The 23,281-nt window shown below is 31.5% G+C and overlaps 1 protein-coding gene across 1 annotated transcript; it reads right to left on the reverse strand.

Annotated features, from left to right (window-relative positions):
* Positions 1–8,046: 8,046 nt before the first annotated feature.
* Positions 8,047–16,750, reverse strand: LOC120577520 (LRR receptor-like serine/threonine-protein kinase EFR). Its single transcript, XM_039829091.1, has 3 exons — positions 16,129–16,750; positions 10,476–10,550; positions 8,047–8,189 (listed from the first exon to the last, which is right to left on the reverse strand). Exons 1-3 carry the CDS (start codon positions 16,748–16,750, stop codon positions 8,047–8,049), a joined length of 840 nt encoding a protein of 279 aa, XP_039685025.1.
* Between the last annotated feature and the right edge of the window lie 6,531 nt (positions 16,751–23,281).

A 23,281-nucleotide genomic window follows, 5' to 3' on the forward strand; every position in this document is an offset into this window, starting at 1 on the left:
AAAGGCTATGTTCTTTATGATCTTGATAACAGAGAAATATTTCTCAGCAGAAATGTTGTTTTTCATGAACTCATTATACCCTATAATTCTTCCAATCCATCTTTTACATCAAACTGGCAATATAATTCATATTCACCTTCATCCCTTGATATGAATAAACCACCTTCATTTCCTTTATCTCCCACTATATCACCTAATCTTTCTTCTGACCAGACCATCAATTCTACATCACCATCCACCCTTAATCCTTCTTCCACTCTTAGAGTCTCTTCTAGAACCAAGAAAAGTCCATCTTATCTGCAAGACTATATATGTAACCCTTCCACTAATTCTGTTTCTTCTGTTAATAAATCTTGCATTTCATATCTTTTATCCAATTTTATTTCCCATAAATTTTTATCTAACTCACAACATACTTTTGCTATGTCTCTTGTTTCCCACATTGAACCAAAATCTTATGCTGAGGCTATCAAATCTGATTGCTGGAAACAAGCTATGCAACTTGAACTTAATGCTCTTGATCAAGCTGGTACTTGGACAGTTGTTGATCTTCCTTCACAAGTTAAACCTATAGGATGAAAATGGGTTTACAGAATCAAGTACAATGCTGATGGTTCTATAGAGAGGTATAAAGCTAGACTGGTAGCTAAGGGATACAATCAAATTGAAGGGTTGGATTATTTTGATACTTTTCACTAGTAGCCAAAGTCACTACAATCAGACTTGTAATTGCTCTAGCTTCAATTAATCATTGGTTTCTTCATCAATTGGATGTCAATAATGCTTTTTTGCATGGTGATCTTCAAGAAAATGTTTACACGAAGATTCCACCAGGATTATCCACATCCAAACCAAATCAGGTCTGCAAATTATCAAAATCATTATATGGTCTCAAACAAGCCAGTAGAAAATGGTAGGAAAAGCTGACCACTCTCCTCATTTCTAATGATTATAAACAAGCTGCATCTGATGCTTCTTTGTTTACCAAATCAACTCCTGAGACTTTCACTATCATTTTAGTCTATGTTGATGATATCATTTTAGCTGGCAATTCTCTCAGTGAATTTCAGATCATCAAAAATGCTTTACATTAGGCATTCAAAATCAAGGATCTTGGGATTTTGAAATATTTTCTTGCCCTTGAAGTAGCTCATTCTCACAGTGGGATCTCTCTCTGCCAAAGAAAATACTGTTTGGATCTGCTGAATGATTCAGGCCTTCTTGGTTCTACGCCTGTTTCTACACCCTCTGATCCCTCTATCAAACTCCATAATGATACCTCACCTCCTTTCTCTGATGTTTCAGCCTATTGAAGACTTATTGGCAGATTGATTTACTTGAATACAACCAGACCTGACATTACTTTCATTACCCAACAATTGAGTCAGTTTCTTAGCAAACCAACTCAAACTCATTATCATGCTGCTCTTAGAGTTCTAAAATACCTAAAAGGTTCACCAGGCAAAGGAATTTTCTTCCCACGAGCTTCAGGATTACACATTCAGGGATACACTGATGCAGACTGGGCAGGATGTAAAGATACAAGGCGTTCTATCTCAGGCCATTGTTTCTTTCTTGGACAATCTCTTATATGTTGGAGAACCAAGAAACAACCTACAGTTTCCAAATCATCTTCTGAAGCTGAGTATAGAGCAATGGCATTTGCTACTTGTGAAATGCAATGGTTATTATACTTGCTCAGAGATTTACAAGTTCAATGTGTTCAACTTCATGTGCTTTATTGTGATAATCAAAGTGCTATGCCCATCGCCTTAAATCCTGTTTTTCATGAAAGAACTAAACATCTTGAAATTGACTGCCATATTGTCAGGGAAAAGCTACAAGCAGGCATCTTCAAACTCCTTCCTGTTACCACTCATGATCAAATTGCTGATTTTTTTACCAAGGCTCTCTATCCTCAACCTTTTAGCATCTTGCTTTCCAAGTTGGGGATGTTAGATATCTACCACCCTCCAACTTGTGGGGGGATATTACACAGTCCAAATTCTGATGATCAAAAGCATAGCAATACAAAGCTTATGGTACAAGCAACTTAGATAGGGTAGTACAATGTGTACTTTCTTGTAGTACAATTCATATTAGCAAGTACAATTCTCAATTGTATATATACATTGATGTAACACATTTCCAATTAATGAATCAATTCACTTTTTCACACTTTCTTAATAATGTTTTAGTTTAAACTTACATCTTTTACATCGAAGTATATGATTGTACCAAAGTTAGTTCTTTTTTATTTTATTTTTTTATTTACAAGTGTCCAAGTTAGTTATTCTTGAGTTCTTTATTTTTTATGATTAAAATTTTGATTAGGAAAGAGACATATCCCATGTTGATCTAGGAATGGTTCATGAGAAACAATAATCTCAGTTGATGTAAAGTCTAAGAGTGCAGCCATGTGAGTTGCCAATTGATCTTGGAATGGTTCTTCAAATTGATTGTTGCATAAAGTGAAATTTTCAAGTTAAGGAAGCTGATTCATAAAATCAGTTCGTAGACTTCCATTTATGTTGTGTTCTTGAGTTTTCTTTATGCTGCCTAGTGTTCTTGTCCTGCTGCTCTGTCTGTTGTTGATCGGGTTGTTGTTGTTTTGGTGTTCTCTGGCTTTGGATCAGTATGTGTGTGGTTTGGGTAGCAGTTTTATAGCTTATTGTTTTTGTAGCTTTTCTTTTTTGTTTTGGTTAGGAATTTTGCTCAGTTGTTTCTTGACTATGGTGCTTATAACCGCGGATATATTTGCTTACACTTTTTCCATTCAAATGTGTCATACGTCAAGAGTGGTTCTTTTGGGACAAATTAATTGAATTGGTGTGACACTTATTTTCTTTCATATCATGATTAAATGGCACATGATTTTGGATGAGTGAATTATCAAGTTCATCCTTGAATTTTCACGCATCGGTCAAAAACGTCTTTTAATTATGGGAAATAACAATTTAATCCTTGAATTTGTCAAATGTCACTCAAGTTAGTCATTCTATTCAACCGGAGTGTTAATGGTGCTAACGTGGTCGTTAACCTTTCACATGTCAAACGCCACATAGGCAGGAACTAATTTGGCCGATAATAATAAACATTTCAAAGGACCATTTTAATTGATTTACATAAAATGTTTTGGTTTTCTTCCCTAACGACTCTTTCTTCCCCAAATATATAAAACTGGAACTCTAATTATACTATATGTAATCTACACTCCAAAATCACCAAACCTATTAAGAAAAAGTATGAAAATTGGGTGACCATGTGAATATATAAGAAATAATGAATATGGTTACCTTGTACTAAATCTATTATTAAGTTAATGTCTCAAATTTTGGGTCGTTACAACTTTCATAACTGTTTTTTTTCAATATGCCCATCCCTCATGATTTCGGATTCAATTTCAATAGTTTTTGGTTATTTTGGAGTGTAGATTATTGATAGTATAATCAGGGTTCCAATTTTATATATTTGGGGAAGAAAGAGTTGTTGCAGAAGAAAGCCAAAACATTTTCTGCATATCAATCAATTTGGTTATTTAAAATGTTTGTTATTATCGGTCAAATTAGTCTCTGCCTATGTGGCGTCTAACATGTGGTTAACGACCACGTCAGCACCGTTAACGCCCCGATTGAACAGAAAGACTAACTTGATTGACATCAGACAAATTTAGGGATTAAGTTGATATTTCGCATAATTGAGGAATGAATTTGGTCGATGCGTAAAAATTCAAGTATGTACTTGATGAATCACTCGATTTTGTATCTAGTAAATAGGCTTATGCACGTGTCATAAAAATTTTAAGGTTTACTTATTTGCAATTTTACCTACCTTGGGGCTTTTATGCTTACACGAATTAAGTTCTATAGAATTTATGTGAACCACCTAGAGATACTGATTTTCATTTTCATGCATTGATTTTATGTTTTAATTTGGACATAATTTTTGTTCATATTTTGTCATGGGTTGATTGAATTCATGTGTTACTAAAGTGATATTTCTGTGGATATTAATTTATTTGATTCAAAATAAGTTTGTCAGTTTTATTTGATTCTTTTTCAAATTATGATGGATTCAGTTCGGCACATTTAATTTATATCTATCGGTCAATGCCTTATACTATCAATTTTGATTGTTTTGTTTATGGAATTATTTTTTTAGAAAAATTTCCTTTACCTAAATGACGGATGATTTTGCTTAATAATTGGTTTGTCTTTTATGCGCTATATGTATGAGATTGGAAAATTGATCCAATTGTTCATTTTCAATTTTTTATCCACATTCTTTTCTATATGACTATCGTTTCTTCTCAATTATTTCAGTGGATTTGAGATTTGATTTATTGATTGAATTTGTTTAAGAGTATGTTCATCATGATTGAATTGCAATCGCATGTGTGAATTCAAAGACAATTTTGAGTAGTCATGTTTAAATCAACATCATTTATCTTTTGTACTAAGGTTTGTGATTTTATGTCTGTTTCTCTGCCATAAGGTTTGCGATTTTGAAATAAATTTAATATCATGGTTGTGATTCATTGTGTATGTGCATCTAATATGTATTTTTTTTTTGTGGGACCATCTCTATTGATTGATTGATGAAATTTTTTTTGTTGTGTGACAAATGTTTTTAATCATAACATGTAGTTTTCTGCCCAAAGGTGATTATTGCATTTTACAATTAAAAATTGATTTGGGATAAAGTTATTGGAGAATGTTTTGAACTAAGGAATTTGTCTGCCCAAAGGTGACAATTTTCCGAATTCAATACATGATTAACTTATTTGAGGTTTTGACTGGGGTTTTATCCTTAGTTTGTACATTTTGCCCGAAGGTGATTGTACTATTGTATTGGCCTCATTATGATAGCTTGTTTATTTTGAGCTATATCTTATTTAATGATATATTTTAATACACTCATGTTTTGTCTCACAAAGTGAATTTCTTTCTCCATGAATAATCGTTTTGTTATGATTTGATTATTCATACTCATTAACTAATTTACATGAGATGGAGTTATCGGAGAATATGATGAACAGAAGAATTTGTCTGCCAAAAGGTGGCAATTTTTCAAGTTCAATGTATCCTCATTGATTAACTCATTTGAGGTTTTGGCTTGGGTTCTTGACCTTAGTTTGTACATTCTGCCCAAAGGTGATTGTACAATTATATTAGACTCGTTATAATAGCTTGTTTATTTTGAGTTAAATATTGTTTTATGACATATTTTAATGAATTCATGTTTTTTTATCAACAATGAATTTCTCTGTGAATATTTGTTCTGCTTCCATCGAGATGTTAAACAAGTCAAGCTAGAATAAATGGAAGTAAGATTTGGAGTTATCTCTAGGAGAACATGTCTGAACTAAAATAACCTTTTGGTAAGTGGGAGGTAACTCACAAATTAAACCACCTGACCATATTGGTCTCCATGTGTCTAATGAAAAAGTTATTGGGCATAAAAATATGACAATATTAATCTAGGAATAACTGTGAAGTCACTGAGAGATGTCACCAAATTTTAACATTCTAGTTTTGAACTTGTTTTGAAAAATTTCTTTCATGTACCTTATTTTAGGATGAATCTTGTTTGTTTTTCTTTGTTGGAACAACTTTGTTTTAGTTTTACTCTTGGAGGTAAAAAAGTAAGTTTGAGATTAAACTCATGTAACTTTATTTCATCCTTTGTTCATCTATACGTAGATGGTTCATGACTCCCTGGATCTTTTGTTGATGGTTTATATAAGTTGTCTTTGACTTCACATAACCTAACTTCTTCTTTCGTTGTCAAAATTCTTTGTTGCTATAAGGTCTAATGTTGAGGAAGACATCCTTTACTTTATGACATAAGCACTTGGATAATATTTATTGGTGAAAGGCCTGTGAAATTAATCCAAGTAAATATTCTACCTTTTTTAAAGTTTGATCATCCAGGTACTTGTGTGGATTGCATTAGAAGCAAATTTACAAAGACCAAAGGTTAGAACTAGCATTTCTGAACCCTTAGAAATTGTCGAAATTGAAATTAGTGGCTCTCAACTACTATAATTTATGGTAATAAATTATTTATTACATTCATTGGCTTCCTAATTTTGACGTTAATTGTTCTTTTAATCAAATGACTTAGATTCATTGTTTTCAAGAGTCACTTTGAATAACATGAATATTGTGAATTCTTTTGGTGCATTAGGTTAGTGGGAGTTTGAATTTTATATTACCAATTGTGTGATCATGGGATTTTCTTTCACTTATTTTCTTTGATATATTGATGTGAAATTTCATTCAATTTAAATATTGATGATGAGATGAATTCATGTATATTTCAAATATCAAATGTGAAATAACAGAAAACCAGTCCCATTCTCTCTCTAGAAATTGCAAGCTCTCCCTTCTCTCTATAAACACTTCCATCGTCCATCACCTTTTCTCACCTCCCACCCACATCAAAATCTTTTCTAATCACCATGTAGATATCTGAGAAAGGTGCATAGTTTGGAAGACCATGTCTTCACTATCGCACCTTCTTCTTGCCCCAATCGGGTTGTTATTGGCCGTCGTCGTTGATCTTTGTCCCTTTTCCTGCGGTGGTCGTCGTTGATCGTCGTCGTCGTCAGTTATTGGGCCTTTTCCTGCGGTGGTCGTTTCCCACTCTCCGGCGTTATCTCCTTTCCGCCGCTACAAGAGTTGTGATGGTGGGTGTCCCTTTGCCATCACTCTAACTATTCTGCTCATTAATGGTTTGCCCCATCGAAAACCCTAAGTTCCGGAGCATGTGAAAGGAAAAGGAAGACACTCTTGTCTCAAATCTCGGCGAATCTGTGATCATGGTTTTCAAGTAAGTGTGTTCTAATTTCATATAATAACTCGATCTTGATGAATAAATTGTTTACGATTGCTTGCTATAGTTTCATTTTTCAGACTCCTGCTTTCTATGATAAAAGCTTAGCTTAGCTTTTTAATATCTGTTTAATTTTCTATTTAATGTCATTAAGAAATTTTTTGGTGATACCGTTACATATTTTTTAATAACCTAACACGGTTTTTAATGGTGGGAACGCATGTTGTTTCTTTGAAGAATCTTTGGTTAATGTTTAAGATGCGAATGAAAAGAAAAAAAAAACAGTGTAAAATTGATATTTATATTTTAATTTTCCTCTTCAACTTCAAGTTTACATTTCAATATCAGGAAAACATCTTATGTCTCTTACCAAACCAATTTTTCAAATCCAAACACGGATGAAGATGGAATAGAGGAATATTAGAAACTAATTTTATATTGACAGAGTAAATTTGAAAAATTATGGCACATGATATAATTTTGGCTTAAAGATGTAGTTCGTCTCTTATGTTAATGGGTTTTTGGTTTTCATCCATGTATTATTATTTTTATTTTTTTAAAAACACCGTAAGTTACAAAAGTTTTGAATTTAGTCCATGTTGTCAATTGTTGTTAAAAAAAAAATTGATTTTACAAACAAATGATGATGTGGCAAAAATTTGGCTAAATCATAAAACCGAGGATCAAACAAAAAATCAATCATAAATCGAAACGACAAACAAAAAAAAAAACTCAACACTTGTCTTAATTGAAATGACAAACAAAAAAAAAACTCAACCGATGATCAATTTTTTCTAATTTTTACAACTGTTGTCTTAATTGAAAAAAAAGAGTAAAAAAATGTTTTTCCTTTAATTTCAAATTTATAATAAGTTAGTTGATAACTGATAGTAGATGACTTATAAGTTAATTGAACCACTAATTTTATCGGTTGTTTTACCAAATAGTGCTATGATGCCTCAACTGCTCTTTTTGTTCTTTATATAAGACCAGTGTGTGGTATCTATTACATCTTAAACTAAAATTTCAATATAATAGTGTTGATAAATTGGAAAGAGATATATAGTTTTATGAAAATTTACAAAATAATCGGATTGCTGCCACTCTTAATTTATTGTGTGATATGTTTTAGAGGCAAAAGGGGATTGCGGCCAATCTTAAATTAAATCTCAGAAATACGGATTTCGCAAAACCTGGACACTTTCATCATTAAACATATACTACTATAGAGAAACCAGTATAATAAACAGACAATGTTGTCAATGAAAAAATCTTACCTGAAAGCTGGTTACTACCAAGGTACAATGTTTTAAGCTGTGTAAGATGACCCAATATCCCCTTTGGAATTTCACCTTTAATTCAACAATGAAAAAAGGGAAAGACAGATACTTAATCAGGATAGTTCAAACACCCAATCAAAGTAAATAGTTAAATACTACCTTCATCACTAAAAACAAAATTGTCTTATTTTATAAGTTGTTTTACAATATTAATATGAATCGTTAATAATATTTTATTTTTCTATCATATTATTTACCATTTATTACTTTTTTTCCTATATTTTATAATGTATCTTTCTCAAAATTATAATGAAGTGTAATTTTGTATAATAACTTATAATCTCTTTATTTCATACAACATTAATAATATTTTTAATTTTATATGAAATTATTAAGGGACTTGAAATTTAAAATGGGTATTGTAAATGATAGTACAAACATTATGTTTTAGTTTAAACTTCCATCTTTTACATCGAAGATATGATTGTACTGTCCATGTTAGTGTTTTTTATTGACAAGTGTCCAAGTTAGTTATTTGAGTTCCTTATTTTTTATATTAAAATTTTGATTAGGAAAGAGACATCCCATGTTGATCTAGGAATGGTTCATGAGAAACAATAATCTCATTTAATGTAAAATCTAAGAGTGCATCAATGTGAGTTGTCAATTGATCTTGGAATGGTTCTTCAAATTAATTGTTGCATAAAGTGATATTTTCAAGTTATGGAAGCTGGTTGATAAAATCAGTTGGTAGACTTTCATTTAAATTGTTATCGTCAAATCTAACATCCCTCAAGAAAGTCATGTTGTTAAGCGGTGAAATTTTACATGCATATGTGTAACGTTTACATCTAAGTATTATTGTACTTTTACATCATGTATTTTTGATTATGAGAGAGAGACCAATGTAAGGTCATTGAGAACCAATAATTTCATTGAAAAGTTACTATAAAATTCAAGTATAATCTAGTAATTACATATATAACAGTAGACTAACATCCAAGTACATTTTGTATGAACAAAAAATCTAACAATCCTATCGACCAAAATTAATTTTTCTTTATATTTTAAGCAACAGAAATAAACCTTAACTTGCTCAAAAATAATAAAATAAACAAACCTTAACAAAATCTATAAAGCTGGAATTTCTAAAAAAATTTCTCAATTCAACCATAGAAACAAGAATTTTTTCTTAGATTGTTTTTTTTAATAACTGTTTAATTTTCTATTTAATGTCATTAAGAAATTTGTTGGTGATACCATTACATATTTTTTAATAACCTAACACGGTTTTTAATGGTGGGAACGCATGTTGTGTCTTTGAAGAATCTTTGGTTAATGTTTAAGATGCGAATGAAAAAAAAAACATTGTAAAATTGATATTTATATTTTAATTTTCCTCTTCAACTTCAAGTTTACATTTCAATATCAAGAAAACATCTTATGTCTCTTACCAAACCAATTTTTCAAATCCAGACAAGGATGAAGATGGAATAGAGGAATATTAGTAACTAATTTTATATTGACAGAGTAAATTTGAAAAATTATTGGACATGATATAATTTTGGCTTAAAGATATAGTTCGTCTCATATGTTAATGGGTTTTTGGTTTTCATCCATATATTATTTTTTTTATTTTTAAAACACCGTAAGTTACAAAAGTTTTGAATTTAGTCCATGTTGTCAATTGTTATTAAAATAATTTGATTTTACAAACAAATGATGATGTGGTAAAAATTTGGCTAAATCATAAAACCGAGGATCAAACCAAAAAAAAAAAATCATAAATCGAAACGACAAAAAAAAAAAACTCAACACTTGTCTTAATTGAAACGACAAACAAAAAAAAAAACTCAACCGAGGATCAATTTTTTCTAATTTTTATAACTGTTGTCTTAATTGAAAAAAAAGAGTAAACAAATGTTTTTCGTTTAATTTCATATTTATAATAAGTTAGTTGATAACTGATAGTAGATGACTTATAAGTTAATTGAACCACTAATCTTATTGGTTGTTTTACCAAATAGTGCTATGATGCCTCAACTGCTCTTTTTGTTCTTTATATAAGACCAGTGTGTGGTATCTATTACATCTTAAACTAAAATTTCAATATTATAGTGATGATAAATTGGAAAGAGATATATAGTTTTATGAAAATTTACAAAATAATTGGATTGCTCCCAATCTTAATTTATTGTTTGATATGTTTTAGAGGCAAAAGGGGATTGCGGCCAATCTTAAATTAAATCTCATAAATATGGATTTCGCAAAACCTGGACACTTTCATCATTAAACATATACTACTATAGAGAAACCAGTATAACAAACAGACAGTAAGGGTCAATGAAAAAATCTTACCTGAAAGCTGGTTATCCATAAGGGACAATGATATTAGCTGTGTAAGATCACCCAATATCCATTTTGGAATTTCACCTGTAATTCAACAATGAAAAAAGGGAAAGACAAATACTTAATCAGGATAGTTCAAACACCCAATCAAAATAAATAGTTAAATACTACCTTCATTACTGAAAACAAAATTGTCTTATTTTATAAGTTGTTTTACAATATTAATATGAATCTTTAATAATATTTTATTTTTCTTTCATATTATTTACCATTTATTACTTTTTTTCCTATATTTTATAACGTATCTTTCTCAAAGTTATAACAAAGTGTAATTTTGTATAATAACTTATAATCTCTTTATTTCATACAACATTAATAATATTTTTAATTTTATATGAAATTATCAAGGGACTTGAAATTTAAAATGGGTATTGTAAATGATAGTACAAACATTAAGTTTTAGTTTAAACTTACATCTTTTACATCGAAGATATGATTGTACTGTTCATGTTAGTTTTTTTTTTATTGACAAGTGTCCAAGTTAGTTATTTGAGTTCCTTATTTTTTATATTAAAATTTTGATTAGGAAACAGACATCCCATGTTGATCTAGGAATGGTTCATGAGAAACAATAATCTCATTTAATGTAAAATCTAAGAGTGCATCAATGTGAGTTGTCAATTGATCTTGGAATGGTTCTTCAAATTAATTGTTGCATAAAGTGAGATTTTCAAGTTATGGAAGCTGGTTGATAAAATCAGTTGGTAGACTTTCATTTAAATTGTTATCGTCTAATCTAACATCCCTCAAGAAAGTCATGTTGTTAAGCGGTGAAATTTTACATGCATATGTGTAACTTTTACATCCAAGTATTATTGTACTTTTACATCATGTATTTTTTATTATGAGATAGAGACCAATGTAAGGTCATTGAGAACCAATAATTTCATTGAAAAGTTACTATAAAATTCAAGTATAATCTAGTAATTACATATATAACAGTAGACTAACATCCAAGTACATTTTGTATGAACAAAAAATCTAACCATCCTATGGACCAAAATTTAGTTTTCTTTATATTTTAAGCAACAGAAATAAACCTTAACTTGCTCAAAAAAATAATAAAATAAACAAACCTTAACAAAATCTATAAAGCTGGAATTTCTAATTTTTTTCTCAATTCAACCATAGAAACAAGAATTTTTTCTTAGATTGTTTTTTTTAAGAAGTTGAACCAACCAACCGAAATTGACAAATTGAACTTGAAATCTTAAATAAAGTTAAGAGAAGCACACCACCAAACTTATAAAGTTGTATCTTTTTAATCATAAATAAAAACCTTTATATATACTCTCATTTCATCTCTCTATCTTCTCGTACAACGTTGCTTTTTCTATCGTCAATCATCAGAACTTCTCTTCTCAATTGTGGTCTCTTTAGACCTTCGGTTCACTCACAATTGTTCGGATAAAGTGACAACAATTTTAAGGGTGTAGATTTTATATGGTAAAACATTTCTGGCTTTGCAATTTATGGGCAAGGACAAAATATCAAAATTGAAAATGATAATAAAGTACTTGGGTAGTTTTATTGAATTCTCTTGGGTTATATTTATAGGGTTGTTGTTTGTTTTAGTCACAATAATGTTTGCTTGTTGTTTACGTTGGGAGGTTTATATGTTGTTTAAAAGAATCATGCAATGAGTTACAAGTTAGGGTTCATGGTTTTTAGCTGAATTGAAAATCGCAGTACTGCATCCTTGGTCTTTGGGTTGTAAATGATGGATAAAGATGAAATTTTAGGGTTCACGGTTTTTATTTATTAAACAATTTCAATTTATGGTTTTTAGATTTTTTTTTTTACTTATTTAATTAGATTAATTGGAACTTACTATTAATTATTGAATATAGAATTTACAAGTAATAAAAGTTTAAGTTTAATATGTGGATTCAATTTGTGTAATGTCACATCATTTTATATTGTACCGCACCACAAGTTGGAAAAATTAAAAGACCAATATTACGAATTTAGAAATGAAGGACAAAATTCCATAAATCGAACAAAAAAGGGGAGAAAAACTGTAATTAAGTCAATTAATGTACATATAGTTTATTATTTATTTTTATATAACAGTAAAAACGGTTGTAAGACATAAATGTTATATTAATAGAAAATATTTGTATCCGAAAAAAATTTAATAGAAAAATTTACTTATAAATGTTGATAGTTCTTTGTTAGAAAGTTTTATAATGGATCCGTTTGTTATAACTTTGTTTTAAAATAGATTTTCATATGTTGTGGTAGATCAATTGTTTGACCATACTGCTTTTTTATAATTTGGAGGAATATGAATAGCTAACTATGGTTCTTTATTGAATAGATGAGATTGCCAGATGCACAAAAAATGTAAATCCAATTCTAATCACATTATGAATGTGAAGCAGATTGCAAACATGTATTATAACTTTGATTTGGCCCCATCTTAACACTCAATACAGCCTAAAATGATTGATTGTGTTAACAAATTGTGCATGGAATTAAATTTATATAAACTGAGGAATCAATTACTATGTTGTTAACAGGGCTATGATAGTAGTGAAGGATGGAGTCATTTATGCTTTATGTATCGGAGATTAAATTAGCACATATATATGCTTTAATCTGGATGTTTCATTTCAGGGGAATTTTGATATTGACGTGTTTACATTTGTGAAGAACCAAGTCTTACTGCTATTAGAGAAGCCACACAAAATGGGATGGAAGCATGTGTGTTTCACATTGTGGTTCGTATTGATAAAGTGTCACTTTTTTTTTTTTTTTAAGCTAATGGGGTGTATAAGGACCTGCCCCTAATTTGATCAAAATTAAAAGAAAAAGTATAAAAGTGGGAGGACATAGAACCTAACTCATTGTGACAAAAAAACAGTCAAGTCAACCCACAGGGTTGGTATGATACAAAACAGTTTTACAAGGTAAAATAATCTAAAATTCTAATTCAGAGTTATCAACCACGCAACACTAGCATAATCCAATAGATCCATGCAAGTGCACGAAACCAAATTGCAAAAAATTAGAGTGTATGAATTGATGAAGTCTCACATGTTTTATGTTATTGCTTTCTATAATTTCATTTCAGACTCCTGCCTTCTATGATTTTGTTATCTAATTCTTTTTTTTCTATTTAATTTCTTATTTAATCAATAAGCTTAGCTTTTTAATATTTGTTTAATTTTCTTTTTAAAGTCATTAAGAAATTTGTTGGTGATACCGTTACTTTTTAACGGTGGGAACACATGTTTTTGTGTCTTTGGAGAATCTTCTGTTAATGTTTAAGATGTGAATTTAATTTTGAACATTGTATGATTGATATATCTATCTTACTAAAGCTTGTCGCAATTGTTTAACCTAATTCTAATCTATTTTTTTCCCTCCATCACCTAAGCATTCAATTTTGGTTAGTGCTTTCCTATTCAGCAATCTAAGTTCAATTTTTAGTAATTTCCCACCCACAACCTTTGCATTCTGAACCAATGCATGTATCTCAAGAGGCTGAATGATGATATTTAATATACCTTAACCTCATTTCTATGTTTCCAACGTGATTGTTATTGTTCTCCATGCACATATTATTCTACTCTCTTTTCCATCCCAATGAAAAGTTAATCTTCTCTTCATATTTCAATCTTCTCCAACACATCTCAATCAATTTGGTTTCTCTCTTTTCTCTCAATTTATCATTATGGTCTGTCTATATCATCTAATTCCATCTCTGATTTTTTTTTTGTCCCCATTTTTTTTACCTCTGCATGTTTACCCTTTTTGGTTGGTTTGTTATTGTAATTGACTTCAAATTAATGATTTTGTAAAGGCCAAAATCGTGGTGCGATTTTGGGAGCCGTGACGCGATTTTGCTTGGCAGAATGGATGATTTTGCTGAAGGCAAATCGCGGCGCGATTTAGTACTGGCGTGGCGCGATTTGTGGATAAGGACGTTGTACCTTGGGTCGTACGTTTAAAATCGTGGCACGATTTTTAACAGGTGCGGCGCGATTTCGTCTGTCACTGTGTACTATATAAGTGTTTCTTTGCAGATTTTGATGTAGAGGTTTTAGAGAGAGAAACTTGGATTGCAAAGGAGGTAACTTTATGGTTGAGTGTCTTTGTAATGAGGTTCTCTTGGGTTGGGAAACATTGTAAACACCTTGAGTAGTGAGATTTCACCATTGGAAGGATCAAAAAGCTTCCTTTTGTGTTTTCTCTTAGGATTCATTAAGAGTGTGGGTGATATGAAAAATGGGTAGAAATTAGGACTTGTTCGTGTGTAAGCTTGCAAGCTATTTTTCTTGTAACTCATTGTAACACTTTCATCTTAGTGGATTGGAGAGCTGCTCTCTCCCCTAGATTAGGTCATATTGGACCGAATTAGGTCAACAATCTTGGTGTGTTTGTTCCTCTCTTTCATTTTTATAATATTTATTAGAGTGTTGCAAATAAAAGGTAGTAGTTTTAGGACGTCAACATAGTTAAAAATATCTTTATTGTCATGTCGATGAATATGCACTCTAATCTTTAATTGTAAAATCTAATTAATAACATGTGCGTTACATCTAATATATTATGCAGCAAAAAAAAATCGTAAATGATTCATAAAAAAATAGTAAAATTTATGAAAAGAAAAGGAGAATAAATTAGCAAAATGACAACTATATTTCTTTCACGTTTCATCTTTTATTAATATATGTAAAATGGTCAAATGCATGATAAATAGTATGGAAAAGAGTAATCAATTCTATATTAAAATTCTTAAATCATAAATTGTGAAAAACAAAGAAAGATGACGCATTATATCTGAGGTTAGGTTGGAGTACCTGAAAAGCAGTTAGAAAATAAATAGAGAACTTTGAGTAAATATATGTTTGAAATTGTTTGAGGTATTGGTTTGTTGTGACTAGTATCCAATTCTTTCAACCACTGAAGGTTGCCAATAGATTCAGGGATAAAACCAATAAAATTGTTAGTGTAAAGATACAAATAGTGAAGCTTCGATAAGTTCCCCAATATTACATGAATCCACCTTCGAACTCGTGATAATTGATATGAAGAACCTTTAATCGGCGTAACCGACATAACACTTTAGGAAACTGACCCTCGAAGCTATAGTTTTTAAGGTCAAGCATAACAAGGAAAGAAAAATTCCCCAAGTTTAGGGAAACAATAACTCTAAGACTCATGCTTCTGATAATATTTTTTTAATGATTATTTATTTCAATGTTTTTTATATTTATTATCGACTTTATCATTAACCTTTTGTTATTTCTTGATGTAAATGACATTCCAAATACTTTTTGACGCATAATTTGGGCTTCCACGCCCTACCTGTGCAGAATTTATTATAAATTTTTATTTTTATAAATTGGTCATATGTGCAGCTGTTAGTGTGGAACGGAGGAGTAATAAATCCTATATTAAAATTATAAAATCATGAATCGTGTGAACCGTTTGAGGTATGAATCCAAACAACTTGTTCATAATAATGTCCAATACTTTCAACTGATGAAGGTTACCAATAGAAGGAGGAATAAATCCTATTCTAACATCAGAAATAGTGTGACTACAAGAAATATATAGCAAATATGACACATAATATCAGTGTTAGGATTACCTGAAAAGTAATTGGATGATAAATCGATATATTCAAGTGAGGACAAATTTGAAATTGATTGAGGTATGGGTCCAGACAATCTGTTCTGAGCAGTATCCAATTTTTTCAACTGATAAAGGTTACCAATAGATTGAGGAATAAAACCACTGAAATTGTTAGCACCAAGATACAAATATTGAAGTTGTGATAAGTCCCCCAACGCTGCAGGAATTCCCCCTTCAAACTTGTTATAGTTGATATGAAGAACCTTTAATCGGCGCAAGAGACATACCTCTGTAGGAAACTGACCACCGAAGCTATTATTTTTGAGGTCAAGTATAACAAGAAAAGACAGATTCCCCAAGTTTGGGGAAACGGTACCTTTAAGACTCATGTTTTGGAGAATCAAACTATGGACTCTTTCGTGTCGCTCATCACAAGTGACACCAACCCAACTGCATACAGAAGAGGAGGTTGACCAATTATTAGCCAGCATATCATAGGGGTCTGAAGTAATTAGTGATTTGAATGCTAGAAGTGCAGATTGATCTGTTGTGATGTTTTTTGTATTCGCAGCTAAGCAAGCCACAAAACAATGCAATGATAGCAAAAAAAGTAAGAGACGAGATAATAGATTCACCATTTTTATTTTTTTGTAGTGTGTATGGCTGAGAGACGAAGGCAAGGGGCTGATGGGATGATACATATATAGTGGTTTAAAAATGAGTTTCCTAAGCGATTATTAATAATATTAACGATTATTTCACTCTCCATTTTTTGTCATTTTGTGTAAATGTGAGAGATTCTCATGCAGAGAGTGCTTAAAATCAACCAAGTTGCAATTTAAAAGTCAGTCAACTAAAAAAGGACAAGAGTATAAGCGTACAAAATTGCATGGAAAATTCTACCTCTTAATTCATTACAATCCGACGATGACTATTAAGCATTGATTTTCTACCTCTTAATTCTCATCTTCGCGCATTCACGTTGTTATGTTATGTATAGCCACAAAATCAATTCTTCTTTTTCTTGTGGAAAAACAAATTAATGATATTTTTAGATAAGTTTAATTGGTATATTATGTCAATGCATAATATGGTACACATGCTTTAAATAATGTGATGTCACGTAAATTAATGAATATGACAACTCATGTATTTTTATAATTATTGATTGGTGTCTAAACATATTATTTGATGTATGTAAAAAATAGTTGTATTATTCTTTTTAACAGTATTTTGATATGAGTTTAATTAATATATTATATCAGTGTAAACAATTGTCCTTTGACAGAGTATATTAATTAAATTAATTTTAATTTATTTAAAGTTGTATATTTTTAATCTCTTTAAAAAAATTGCCAAAAGATATATTTAGTTCTTATAAAATTATCAACTTTTATTTAGGGTGTGTTTTGTTGCGAAGAGAGAAATAGGTAAGAAAGAAAAATGTGAAAAATATAATAGATTTGATTGATTATTTAGTATAAGAGAAAGATAAAATAAATATAAAAGAGTTGATTAAATCAAAACGTAAAAGAAAAACTTGCGATAAAAATATCACATAAAAATTATTTAATTGATTCAATTACTTGAATTCATTATTTGAAAGAAAGATGCGTATAGCATTTCATTAAAAATAAGAGTATAAATACAGAAAAAGAATATCAAAATAAATGATGGGATCTTCATGATAATGAGGTCGCCCTAGCAAGGGTCTGAGCAACTGTATTTGTTTGTTGTCAATTAAACTCCACCTGAGATGATATTGCCAAACTTTGTAGCATTTGCATGCCTACTATAATACTATGGAAGGCATCTATCATTTTGGAATCGAGAACAAATTCGATGTTATCAGACTGCATATCGGTCAACCATTCCAAAGCCTGAAATGATCCTAGAGCTTCACTAACATTCACAGGACACCAACGAGTAAAGCATAGAGTTTTTGCCAACACAAAATCCCCATCTTCGTCACGTAAACACATTCCAATACCTGTTTTATTTAAATGGCGTGAGAAAGAGGTGTTAATTAATTACATTTGAGACCCCACGCTACAGGGATTGCCATCGAGAAGAATCTAGGAAAGAAGTTGAAGCACCAACCGGGGCGTTCGCATCTGTTGATGTAGATCATTTTCCAATCCTCCAACCGAAGTTGAAGCATAGAGGAGTGGTAGCACGGGGTTAATTTTGACGAGCATCGTTGGTGGTTACGTTTGCAAGTGTCCACTCGTCCAACAAATGATGAGTTGTATCAACTACATGCGCAACTATTTATGTAACATCATCCTACACTTTGAGGTAGTGGTGCTTCCATAAACTCCAAAGCAAACTAGCCATACAAGCATCCAGTTCTGGCGTGAAACGTTATAACAACAAAAAGACCAATTTTGCTTCCAAACTAGTGTCACTGACAATCTGTTGAATGTCGTTCCAAAGGTCGGCCAGAATCCAAACTTGCATTGTAAATGGGCAAGTAAGAAACATGTGAGCCAAATCCTAATAAGAAGAAACACAACTAACACACTTTATAGGGCCTTGGACACCTTTATCTTGTAAACGAACTCGTGTAGGAAAACGACCTCGACACATTCCCCGAACTAAGTGTTTGATTTTCGAGAGAACTTTTAACCGCCAAATCCGGCTCAGAAACCTAGCCTTCATTGATGTGATGTCATTTAGAAAGGTTTTAGTGAGTTATATTGAATGCTAAAAAAAAAAAAAAATTAAAGTATGACATAAGAAGTATCATGCCACGATTAAGTGACATCGCAACGTGATTTCTGCTCAAAAATACTATTTTCAATTCATCCAAAATTGTGGCACTGGCAAGCATTGCTACACGATTCGGGGAGTGCAAAAAGAAGAAATTCAAAATTGTCAACAATCGTGACACCATTTGTAACCATTGTGGCGTGATTTTGCTTTGATCTTTAGTGACACATAAGATTAATGGAGGATCTATTGTGACACAGAGAAATAGATCTGAACCATTTCATTAATTTATCGTAATGCTACACGAGCTATTGTAGAGAATATGTGCAATTACCAAACAACAAGAATAAATGATTCGAAAGACTTGATCATTTTTCATAAAAATAAAAAAAAAATTACAATAATTTTTTTGATTGAATAATACATATTTAAGTGTTTGTGACTATGTGTGGGTTTATGTTTTGTGAGGAGGAAGAAGAAAAGTACTGTCCTATTATGTAAGAATGAAGCAAGTGCCATCTATCAAACCTATTTTTCAAACATTGCATACAAGTACACCATCTACCAAGTTATATTTACAAAATAATGGAAATACATGAAGAGTTGAGCCACTATAAGAGATGCAACTAAAACTGTCCCATGACGTGTTTTAATATGAATGCAACTCTAATACGGATGTGAAACAGTAATTTTCATTTCAAAGCTTATTGTATCAATAGAATATGTTGTTTCTATTTTTTTTTACAAGAACAAGAATGCTTTTTTTCATTGAATGAACTACTATGTGCAAACAGAAAATAAAGGCATAAATTATATCCGATTAAAAAATGCTTCTAATTTCCTGCATTAATATCTGCCTGAAAAAAATACATGACTGTAGCTTTCTGATAAAAGATCTTTATACAAGAGATAAATCTAAACAATACAATGAATGGCAGAAAATTACAATAACAAAAAAAGTTTATAAAACAAGAAAGCATCCGAATCCAAAGCTAGCATTCATAATAACAAAGAGGTAGCCAACAACAAAGACTACCATCTCCAAAAGACTGCTCGAGCAAGGTTGACTTTTGCATAAATGTGATAAAGTAGAATTTGAATATTGAAACCCACATGAATTGGGTTAAAATGTACATTGGCCTTGCACTTTAATAGATTCAATACTTCATTAATCTAGCTTGTCACAGTAAACCTTGTTCTTCAAATTCTTTTGCAACTGAAACACCAGAACAGAAAACAAATGTTAGTATAAGATTAGAGGTGTACCCGGGTCGAGTTGGGTCACTTTTGACCAATCCACTCATCGAACCTAATGAAAGTTCATCAGTTTGAGTTTGATCAGAAACGTGTAATTTTTTGTCAAACCCAATTTGGTGATTAACAAGTTGGTTTGGGCCATGTCATCAAATCATGAAACAATATTTTTAAATATTAAAAGAAAAATTACTTTAAACAAATTCCAAACATTTAGACTAAATTGCATAATTTTAAATTTTAGCACTTGAAATAAATTGAATCACTTATAGATTCACACATAAAAGTCTTCAGCCAACTGGCCAAGTTTGCTGGTTTGAAATCATAAACATGTTCACTTCATGTTTATTTGGGTTGGTTTGAGTTCAACCTAAACTATAAAAGAACCTAAACAAAATGCTTCTGGTCGAGTCAACGGGTTGGGTTGGACACCCCTAGATTATATACACGATATATAAAACAACTAAAAGTGAGAGGAAGAAGAATTTGAAGAGGGAGCGAAATTATTTGAAGTCTTGTGTGAAATCTGAGCAACCAAACCACCATCACCGGATTTTAATAATTTCTTCTTAGAAGTTTGCTTTTTTCTCAGGCATCAAACATTAATTAAAAAAAATGAGAATCAACATTTGTTGCTTTTAATAACATTAAAGGAACCATATATATTTTACAGTTGAAAAAAACAGCTATGCTAGAGCTTTAGTTTAACCACTTATCTTTTCTGAACTTCACATTCTTACATATGTAGCACTGACATGATAATTTTTCTTAAATTATCAGTGGTGTAGTGTTAGTATCATGTACATTGTTTGTGTTTGTGTCTTACAACTTTGGTACCGTTTGGATTGGCTTTTTTATAAGTTATGAAAAATAGCTTATGTAAATAAATAAGCTTTTATGTTAATTTATAAGTTTTCACTAACGAATTGTATCTTCATAAGTCCCGTGATAATTGGTTTGCGGAGAATGCTCTTTATAGTAAGAATGTCGTATGACTAATCCAGGTAGTGATTTGTTCTGGCTGTTATTCTTGCAGAATTTCTCTCATGCCTGGTTTGATGATAAGCCATTGAAGTAACCCATTGTGGCCTCAATAATATAGTTTGTCCACTTTTGGTTGTTTTAAAATGTATGATCTATGTCTCTTAAGTCGTTTGATATTTTCACTGAGATTTGTTTATTTGGGCTCCTTATGAGTTTATCTTAAATGTCGTTTGAGTTAACTAACCGTCATTTTCCTATTGAAATTTGAAAGGATTCTACTACTTGATAAGTGTTTAATACCCTCAGAACTGTAATGAACAATTTTACAACACAAAAATAATCACGTCAAATTCCTCACAAAATTGCTCCAAATCACTTCTCAATATAAGGTCTCAGTGTGAAGGTGAGAAAAAACACAAGAAGGAGGGGGGGTTGAATTGTGTTTTCTTTTTCTCTAAAAAATTCTTCTTCTGATAATACTTCAGAAGCAGTTTAGGAATGCTTCTGATGTGATGATCAGAATCAGATATGCAGCGGAAAAGAACAGAGCAGAGAAAAGAAAAGCGAGACACAAGCAATTATCCTGGTTCCTTCCACAAATCGGAAGTAGTCCAGTCCCCCTTGCACTTCCAAGGAGATTTCACTAATAATCACAAAGATTACAAATGCTCAATACTCTCTAAGTATGAGACTTCTCAAAATACTCAAGCACGCAGGCGAGAGACTTTCAATGCTCAAGCACTAAAGCAAGAGTCTTCTAATGCTCAAGCACGCAGGCGAGAGGCTTCTATTCAAACAAAAATACAGAGAAAATGTTTGACTTGAACCCTTGATATACAATCAGTGGTGTTCACAATACAATGCAATAAAGACTCTAGACTTGTGAATTTCTAAGATGTATCAAATCAGTGCAGAAATTCAAGGTGCTTTGCAGAATCAAAATTGACAGAGTTTTGGCGCTTTTAACTTGTGTTGATCTCTATCTACAATCTTCAAGTCTTCACTCCTTTATATAGAGGTGTGAAAGAAACGTTGAGATGTTTAGCACGTCTAAAGAGTCGTTGAGTTCCTTTGATCATCCATCAGTAATCCTTTGCCTGATTTGGGTGTAGTCCTTTGAAGAATCAACTTCAAATTCATTCCAATCTTGAAGGAACATTTATGCAGGCAGAGCTGTTGTCTTGTCTTGTAGCGTAGACAAAAACAGAGTAGTGGAGGTAGTGGTTGTACACTTGTACTTTGTCAACTCTGATAACGGAGGACAAATATGTTGGAACAAAATGTGTTTCACAGTGAACCTTAAAGAGTTTTGATGATAACAAGGTATTAAAAATTGTCAATTGGTTATTACTAATTATTGTTCAAGTTTACAGGACCAAAGGCTAGTCAAGTAATTTCAATAGGTCTTGGAAGAACAATGGAAAGAAAAAGAAATTCTAAGCATCTGAAGAAAACTGTGTCTGAAGCTAGAGTGCTCCTGAAGCTGAAGTGCTTCTGAAGTGGTGACGTCATCAGAAGCAGAAGGTCATCAGAAGCAAGGTTTTCATCAGAAGCGAAATCATCACCAGAAGCTACATTTAATTTATATATTCTAACTGAAGATCCAAAGTAGTTGTTTCTCAATTCAATCTTATCTAAGAAGAACGAAGAATTGAAAGGGAGGTATCAACGGTCATTTGGATAGCACTGAGCATTTGTCCTTCGTTAACAGAGTTGACAAAGTACAAGTGTACAACCACTACCTCCACTACTCTGTTTTTGTCCACGCTACAAGACAAGACAACAGCTATGCCTGCAGAAATTGTGCCTTCAAGATGGGAATGAATTTGAATCTAATTCTTCAAAGGACTACACCCAAATCAGGCAAAGGATTACTGGTGGATGATCAAAGGATTTCAAACGACTCTTTAGACGTGCTAATTATCTCAACGTCTCTTTCACGCCTCTATATAAAGGAGTGAAGACTTGAAGATTGAAGATAGAGATATACAAGTTCAAAAGCGCCAAAACTCTGTCAAATTGATTCTAAAAAGCACACTGAATTTCTGCACTGATTTTATACATCTTAGAAATTCATTGTCTAGAGTCTTTACTGTATTATATTGAGAACACCACTGATTGTATATCAAGTGTTCAAGTCAAACTCAATTCTCTGTAGTTTTGTTTGATCAGAAGTCTCTTGCCTGCGTGCTTGAGCATTAGAAGTCTCTTGCTTAGTG

The sequence above is a fragment of the Medicago truncatula genome, chromosome 8 (assembly GCF_003473485.1).
Source record: "Medicago truncatula cultivar Jemalong A17 chromosome 8, MtrunA17r5.0-ANR, whole genome shotgun sequence".
Classification (NCBI taxonomy): domain Eukaryota; kingdom Viridiplantae; phylum Streptophyta; class Magnoliopsida; order Fabales; family Fabaceae; genus Medicago; species Medicago truncatula.

Excerpts from the sequence above, each read along its gene's own strand:
- LOC120577520 (XM_039829091.1), bottom strand. The coding sequence starts at position 16,750 with ATGGTGAATCTATTATCTCGTCTCTTACTTTTTTTGCTATCATTGCAT. Across the intron at positions 10,551-16,128 it reads ATCATCCAATTACTTTTCAG|GTGAAATTCCAAAATGGATA; the intron begins GTAATCCTAACA and ends GTTGAATTACAG. Across the intron at positions 8,190-10,475 it reads TATGGATAACCAGCTTTCAG|GTGAAATTCCAAAGGGGATA; the intron begins GTAAGATTTTTT and ends GTTGAATTAAAG.